The 7,831-nt window shown below is 56.6% G+C and overlaps 1 protein-coding gene across 1 annotated transcript; it reads left to right on the top strand.

Annotated features, from left to right (window-relative positions):
* Positions 1-542: 542 nt before the first annotated feature.
* On the top strand, positions 543-6,654 carry AQP3 (aquaporin 3 (Gill blood group)). The gene is made up of 6 exons (XM_080819999.1): positions 543-682; positions 3,862-3,988; positions 4,355-4,492; positions 4,846-4,964; positions 5,301-5,518; positions 5,604-6,654. Exons 1-6 carry the CDS (start codon positions 575-577, stop codon positions 5,770-5,772), a joined length of 879 nt encoding a protein of 292 aa, XP_080676125.1. The 5' UTR covers positions 543-574; the 3' UTR covers positions 5,773-6,654.
* The last annotated feature ends 1,177 nt before the right edge of the window (positions 6,655-7,831 follow it).

Below are 7,831 nucleotides of genomic sequence, written 5' to 3'. Positions count from 1 at the left end.
AGGGTCTCTTCACCCTTCTGGGCCCACAGTCTCATCCCTCCAGCCCCCAACTGAGGAGGACTTAGCTGGGGTCAGCCATCCTGTAGAGCTGGGTGGGGCCAATCCTTTCCTTTCCGACCTGCCTCTCTCACTGGCGCGGTCGTGCGGATGACTGTGGGGCGCCAAGGTCTCTAGTGGCGGCTGCATGCTCCCCAGCCACGGTCCCGCACCCGCCTGCACCCCACCATTACCTCTCGGACCCGCGCAATCCCCTCGGCCCCCAACACGCCTCCTCCCCCAAGTGCCCTCCCCGAGCAACGTCGCCCTTAAAGCTCCTCACAGCCCCCCGCCGCCCCCTCCCTTCCTCCTCAGCTTCCCCCAGCCCAGCGTCCCCACCAGCTTACCCAGGCAAGCCTTGGGGGGCGGCCGCCCACACCTCGGGCGAGCTCGTGGCTCAGCGGGCGGGGCTGCGGGACTGGCGGGCGGGGCGCGTGCCTCCCGCTCCTATAAAGGGCGCCACCCGGCGCTTCGGGGCACTGCTGCTGCCCCGCCGCGCTGCAGAGTCCGTCACGCCTTCTCCGGTGCAGCTCCAGCCATGGGTCGACAGAAGGAGCTGGTGTCCCGCTGCGGGGAGATGCTCCATATCCGCTACCGGCTGCTGCGCCAGGCTTTGGCTGAGTGCCTGGGGACCCTCATCCTCGTGGTGAGTGGAAGGACCCGGAGAAGCCCTTCTCTCTCCAGCCCCCATTCTCCCCGACCCTTCTGTTCACACTGGAGGCGCTTTTTTCCAAGGCAGGCGCCACCCCTCTCCCAGCTCTGCTCCTCACCTTGACACTTCCAGAGTGGTCTTACCCTCTTGCTCTAACCCCATCAAGGCAGCTCTGACTCCTGCCAGAATGCCAGCTGTTAACTCCCACTGTCAGCTCTGATCAGTGGCCCTCTCACCAGGGCCCCAGCCCACCAGCTGGGGGCAGTGGTCTCCCTTTCAGTCTGAGACCTCCAGGGTCCTCTCCTGGCCCTCACCTTCCCAGGTTCCCCGCGTCTCAGCCCTGGAAGGCAGTGGAGGCATTGGCAAATGGGCCAGTATTAGATTATTTGGGTCCTGGATATCTGGCCCCTAATGAATAACTAAGCTCCAGAAAGTCCAAAAGTTCCTGTGATGTGAGGACAGTTTGCCATGGGTGGGGGCAGAGGGCGGAGGCCACACAGGTGAAGAGCAGAGCTGGAAGAAAGGAGGATCCAGAAGATGAGGAGGCTGTGGAAGGCAGGTGAGCCCTGGGCACAGAGTATGTGGTGTCACTAAAGTCACTCTTCTTGTCCTGAGTGGCTCCCAAACCAGACTCTGTCCATCACCTAGACAGATGCTATCATTCTCCGTGCCCAAGCACTCTGAGTTACTCCCCACCCTCTAACTCAACCTCTGAGTTTGTGGGTTCTCTGAGTAGGCCACTTCACTGCCTGGGTTACTCCCCAGTCCATTTACTCCCTGGTTACACCACTTTTGTCTCTAGGTTGTTTCTGGGTGACTTTGTTTGCATTTCTTGGGTCTGACAGACACACCACTTACAGTCTCTTATTTCTTGTCCCACCTGCTCTCTGATTTTCAGCCCCTCATGTGGTTACACCTGTTTTCTTCTAGGTTACTTCTGGGTTCAGTTGCTTTAATGGGGTGAATGGGTTATTCCGTTCCTTGTCCCAGCTCCAACTGTAAGCACTGTAGACCGGCCAGCACCCTGTGGACTAGGAGCTTAACTGTAGAGGCAAGTAGGTAGGACTGGGGTGGCCCAAATGGGTAGTGGTGGTGGAGCAGGCTCCATGGTGAGAAGAGGTTTGTGTTTTGTTTTTTTTTAAAGATTTTATTTACTTGACAGAGATCACAAGTAGGCAGAGAGAGGAGGGGAAGCAGTCTCCCTGTCAAGCAGAGGGCCCGGGGGTGGGGCTTGATCCCAGGACCCTGGGATCATGACCTGAGCCGAAGGCAGAGGCTTTAACCCACTGAGCCACCCAGGCGCCCCGTGAGAAGAGGTTTTAGTCTTAGACTCACCTTTGGCTTCCAGGAACAGCAAGGGAGAAGCCAGGTGGGGCACTCATCCGTAGCCCCTCACAGGGCTAGTGGCTTACCGTCGTCACCTTCCTTCTCTCCCCCTGCTTAGAAGGGAAGAGGGCAGGTGCTTTTCATTTGTCCCGTCCCAGAGTCTTGTGTCCCTCACTCCCTCTCTGATCGATGGTCCAGGACACCCTTGTCCGAGAGCAGCCAGGACAGGGGAAGTCGTCTTCCACATTCATAGAAGGGCCTCCAGAACCCCTCTCACATCTCAGTTAGCCTCTTCCACAAAGGAGCAGTCAGACCTTGCTCTGAGCCCCAGGATCATTTGGCTTATCCTCAACCACAAAAGGAGGGTGTTACTTCTGTGAAGGCTTTCGGGCTCAGGTGAGTGTAAGGCATCTGGTGTCAGTGAGAAACAGAACCTCAAAGGCTGCCTAGAGAGGAGGGGCTTAGGTCTGGGAGACCCCAGAGTGGTGGGGGGGGGCTTACCTGCCTACCTCTGTAGGCTGGGGACCCAGAGCCTGTGGTGGCAAGATCAGGGCCGGCCTTGGGATGAGGGGAGCCCCTTTCTCTGGGGTACCTAGCAAGGCAGGGAGTGGGGGAGAAGGAGGAGGAGGAGGAAGAGGAAGATTAGCCCCAAGGTGGTGGAACTGGCTCTGACAGCTTCTCCCTCCAAGGTTTCCTGGGATGAAGCCAGGTTTGGGCCTCAGGCAGGAAAAGAGCTGAGGCCAGGGCCTGCCAAGCCAGGCAGGGTGCCCTGGACCTCCATGTGCCCCCTCCACCCCCCCCATACTCATGGTCTCTGATCTTTGCTCTCACCTGCCTCCACACCTTTGCCCAGCATCACTGCAGCTGGCTTCCCCACTATCTCTTGGTCGTTCTGAGGGATGGTGATCAAAATGCTTAACAGCTCAGTACAGCAGGACACTGACCCATCTGAATGGATAAGGGCCCTTAGCACAAGTCTTGGGAGCTGCCCGCTGGCTAGGCATAACACTTAGTTATGGGGAAGTAGAAGAGGAAACCTAGGGCAGGGGTTGGAGTAAGCTTGAAGGAACACTCTTCGAGGCTCAGGGCAAAGCTCTTTGTGGCTGGTGCAGAAGCATTTTTACATTTAAATAAGAGGAACAGACTGTTTTATCCTTGCGGGACATCAGGGACCTTAGTCCTTTTGAATCTCCCCATCACTGCCCGAAACCTTAGAACCAGTCTGCCCACTTCCACTGCCCTGCTGCCTCTAGTGAGAGGGGCCACTGAGATACTGTCTTTAGGACCTCCACGTCTGAGTAGGGACCCCTGAAGGTGGAGAGGTCAGGGTGGGTGGAGAGAAGCTCTGGTCCAGGAGCAGGGGCTCTGACATTCCAGATTCAGGCCTAACTTCTGGCCTTTTCCCTATATGCCCCCCCCCCCACCTCGCCCCTAAGCTCTCTGGGACAAGGAAGGAGGCATGTGTAGGTGGGGGATTAGCGAGCCGGGCCTGACAGGGCTGCAGGAGAAACTGCTAGGGTGAATGCTGCTCCCCTGTACTCCACCCCTACAGAGATTCCGAAAAAGTCAGAGAAGATGGCCCAGCCATTTTTTGGGCTCCCAGTTGTAGACTGGGGCCATGGGGCCCTGTTAAAGTTTGGGCATTGTGGGTGGGAGGGCATGTCTGCTTACTCTGCCAGGCACAGTTGCTGCAGGAGGGTTGTGGGTTGGATTCCCCTGGGAAGGGCTTCCCCAAAGTCTTCCAGATGACAGCTGGTGGAAGTACGTGGTGGAATTCACCCATTTCCTCTGGAATCAGGGAGCTGCTGGGCCTCACTTTGCCTGTCTGGTTCTGTTTCCTGATACAGATGTTTGGCTGTGGCTCTGTGGCCCAGGTGGTGCTCAGCCGGGGCACCCACGGTGGCTTCCTCACCATCAACCTAGCCTTCGGCTTTGCTGTCACCCTGGGCATCCTTGTGGCTGGCCAGGTATCTGGTAAGGACTTGCTCCCCCTTCAGTCTTTACCCTCAAATGGCATTCCCAAAAGGAACCCAACTGGGGAAGGGGGTGGTGGAAGACATTCCCAAAGACAAAGCATAGCTGTGGGCTTAGCTTTTTTAGCCTTTGGAAGAGGAGAATGGAGAAGGAACTCGATACTTTGAACCTTTGACTCTCACCTTGGAATCCGATGATTGGAGGTTGGCCTATTACATAGTCCAGCCTATCATCTGGTACAGGAAAACCCTTCTCTGCACCCCTGTTTACGAGGGCCAGAGAGGGGGACTATGGAGGTTAGGGATCCTGGCTTCCCCACTGTGGCAAGCTACAATGACTAATAGGTCCCATCTCCCCTCTGCCCAGGGGCCCACCTGAACCCTGCTGTGACCTTTGCCATGTGTTTCTTGGCGCGTGAGCCCTGGATCAAGCTGCCCATCTACGCCTTGGCTCAGACACTAGGAGCTTTCCTGGGCGCTGGGATTGTTTTTGGCCTGTATTACGGTGAGCATTCCCCACCCTGCCATCCTCCACTACCTCCCTCCCTCCCTCTGCTTGGGACCTGTTGGCACCAGGCCTTTTGATGACAGACAGCTGGGACCTGCCCAAGCCCCAGGCTCTTGACTCACTCATCTCCCTCACGGGCCCAAGATGGGGGGCAAAAGGGGGAAGAAACAAGTTGGGCAACAATAGAGTCCCAGGCTGTCCACCCCCCACCCCCTGCCCCTCCACAGACTTACTGAGTAATACAGCAGTGATGTACCTCACCTGTGATCCCCAGGAGGGTGGGTCCAGCCAGAGACGGGAGAGCGGATCAGCTTCTGCCTTCACTCACTCTGGGTCTGATCTGTCACCAGATGCAATCTGGGACTTTGCCAAGAATGAGCTCGTGGTCTCGGGCCCCAATGGCACAGCTGGCATCTTTGCCACCTACCCCTCCGGACATTTGGACATGGTCAATGGATTCTTTGACCAGGTATGGGCCAGGGAATTGGGAACACGGGGGAGGATCAAACTGCTCAGCTGCTCATGGATGGCAGGAGGACGGGACTCCTTGTCTATTGCAGGGTTTCTCAGTTGGGATGTGGGGGACACCTACCTCACAATCATGGCGGTAGGTACTTACAAAACAGGAATTGGCGTCTTTAGCCAGTTCTCCAGGGAATCCCTTTGCTCAATCACATTCTAGCACCCCTGCTGGAAAGAGCTGAATATGGGAAATGGTAAGACTCTGGGAGCCCAAGGACAGAGGAAGGACCAGATGGTGGGATGGGAGTAGCTCCTCACCCTGTTCTCCCCACACTCTCCCCAGTTCATTGGCACCGCCTCCCTCATCGTGTGTGTGCTGGCCATCGTTGACCCCTACAACAACCCCGTCCCCCGCGGCCTGGAGGCCTTCACCGTGGGTCTGGTGGTTCTGGTTATCGGCACCTCCATGGGTTTCAACTCGGGCTATGCTGTCAATCCCGCCCGGGACTTCGGTCCCCGCCTTTTCACCGCCATTGCTGGCTGGGGCTCCGAAGTCTTCACGTGAGTGCAGCGCCCACCCAGCCTGACCTAGCCTCACACCCCTCTGCTGCCCCACCCGCCCCCGACTGCCTCTGTCTGTCCCCAGGACTGGCCGCCACTGGTGGTGGGTGCCCATCGTCTCTCCGCTCCTGGGCTCCATTGCGGGCGTCTTCGTGTACCAGCTCATGATCGGCTGTCACCTGGAGCAGCCTCCGCCCGCCACTGAGCAGGAAAACGTGAAGCTGGCCCATGTGAAGCACAAGGAGCAGATCTGAGTGGGCAGGGGCCCCCTCCCTACCCCCTCCCTGGAGCACCACAGACTGTGCAGGGGCTGCCGCCTAGAAGCCTTCACGGCCCCCTCCCAGATGGAGAAGCTCCTGGTCTATCTACTCCCACTCCAGTGGACAGCCCCCTTGGGGATTCTCCCCAGGACCCTCCCCAGATAGGCCGTTAGGACACTGTCTTTAAGCAATGGTGGGACAGGGAGTAGGGCCAACATACCCTTTGTTTCCCAAAAAGAGAGAATGGGCAGTGTGAGGGTGTGTGTGTGTGTGTGTGTGTGTGTGTGTGTGTGTGAGAGGTTTCTAAGACATTCAGGGCAAGGGACCAAGTGGAAAGGATACTAGCTGTGGGGGGAGCCCAGAGGAAGGGGAGGGTCCGTCTGCGGTGTGTCCGTCCCATCAGTGAGTGAGGAAAGTGCAAAGGGTCTGCATGTTTCAAGGGCTCCATGTGGAGAAGGGTCCAGATATATGTGTTCTGAGTATGGGTGTGTGTGTGCCCTTTTTTCTAAGCAGGGGTCTTCTCTAGATTTTAGGGGAGGTAGGGTGAGAATATGGGGGGAGGGGAGGGCAAAGGAGGCCACAGCCAGGTGTGTGTGTGTGGAGCTCGGAGCTCTGGCTGTATATAAGTAGGAACAGAGAACATAAACATAGTTCTGTCATAATGTAGGCATGAGGGTGGTGGGGTGAAGTCCAGGTCGTAAGTTTCTCGTGCGTGCTTTTTTTTTTTTTTTTTTTTTTTAAAAAACAGCTGATGTTAGTTTTAGGGATGGGGGTTGGGAGACTCTACTTAAAATAGGGTCTTTACTCCTTTAATCCTCCACTCAAAAAAAGTACTCTTTTCTCCTTTTATATAAAAAAGTAATAAAATGTGTGCCTAAAACTGCCAGTTGTGCGAATTTCTCCCAGCTTGCTCTGCTGCTGTTCTGGGGCTAGCTAAGGAGCTTCATTATGTCCAGCCACAAACACCAGCCAGGGCCCCTTCTTGGTGTTTCACCTGGCCAGGGCACCAGCCTAGGGCTAGTACTTGGGGGTCCTGCCGGTGGGGTCACGGGCAGGAATCAGTCCCACAGACAGGTCAGCGCCTCTTCACCAAGCCTTTCAGTTTGAACTCAGTGGCCCCACACTTCCCCCAAGCTTTCAACCTCTTGCACGATGAGTGGCATATCTCCTTCCTGACTCCTGCACCCACCCACCATCCCAGGAAAGCAGGCTTGAACCTGGCCTAGAGAAAAACGTTTTCTCGGGTAGAGCGGGCCAAAGGGGAGGAGGACTACTGCTCAGGAAGTAGTGAGCTTCCTGTTGCTGGAGGAAACCAATCAGACCATGGCCCTGAATCGTCTTTAGCTTGCTGTTGAGGCTCTATCACCTCCACCCAGACCTTGGCCACAGCCCCTTTAGCGGCCTCCCTGGCTCTGGGCCTGCACGAGCCAGACTCTCTAGGAGCAGTGAAGGATCTTCCTGACACCACTGTTGAAGTGGGCTTCTATCCATGGCTCTGCCCGCTCTTTAGACAAAACCCAAAACACTTCTGCAATCAGCGCCCCCACGACCGGGCCCAGGGTCCCTGTTTGTCCTTTCACCACGCTCCACCGCCCCCAGATTCCTCCGTGCCCTTCTGTGCCTTCCTCCCTTTGGACCTTTGCTCCAAAGTGCTCTTCAGAAATCCTCCTGGTCTTCTCTAGCGTCTCCTCCTCCAGAAAGTCATCCTTGCTCTTCCCACCCATCACCATTTTCTAGTGTCAGTCGTCTGAACTCAGGGACCACAGCTACTTTAATCCCGCCTCCCCCTCTTTCCAGTTCTTCAGTCTGACACTTCTGCTGCCCAAAAGCCTGGGATGGGACCCACTGACGCTGGTATCGTAACTGCCCCCAGGGAGGCAAGGGGCTCTGCACACCTGAGCCCAGGAAGTTCTGTGAGGAAATCACGTGCTCCTTCTCACCACCTCCTTCCCTAGCTCCTTACCAGATGCTCTTCAAGTTTCATTGGGAATAAAAGGGAAGGTGGGCCCCAAGCTTAGCCCTCCTGCAGAGTTAACTCCAAGGCAGCCAGAGG

Source organism: Martes martes (genome assembly GCF_963455335.1).
Source record: "Martes martes genome assembly, chromosome: 12".
Classification (NCBI taxonomy): domain Eukaryota; kingdom Metazoa; phylum Chordata; class Mammalia; order Carnivora; family Mustelidae; genus Martes; species Martes martes.
Note: the sequence above shows the minus strand (reverse complement) of the source record. Positions and strands in the feature narration are given on the sequence as shown.

What these genes read in the sequence shown, in the direction of transcription:
- AQP3 (XM_080819999.1), top strand. Translation starts at nt 575, where the DNA reads ATGGGTCGACAGAAGGAGCTGGTGTCCCGCTGCGGGGAGATGCTCCAT. An exon ending in TGTGGCTGGCCAGGTATCTG is followed by an intron (nt 3,989 to 4,354) that starts GTAAGGACTTGC and finishes CCCTCTGCCCAG; the next exon opens with GGGCCCACCTGAACCCTGCT. An exon ending in TGGGGCTCCGAAGTCTTCAC is followed by an intron (nt 5,519 to 5,603) that starts GTGAGTGCAGCG and finishes GTCTGTCCCCAG; the next exon opens with GACTGGCCGCCACTGGTGGT.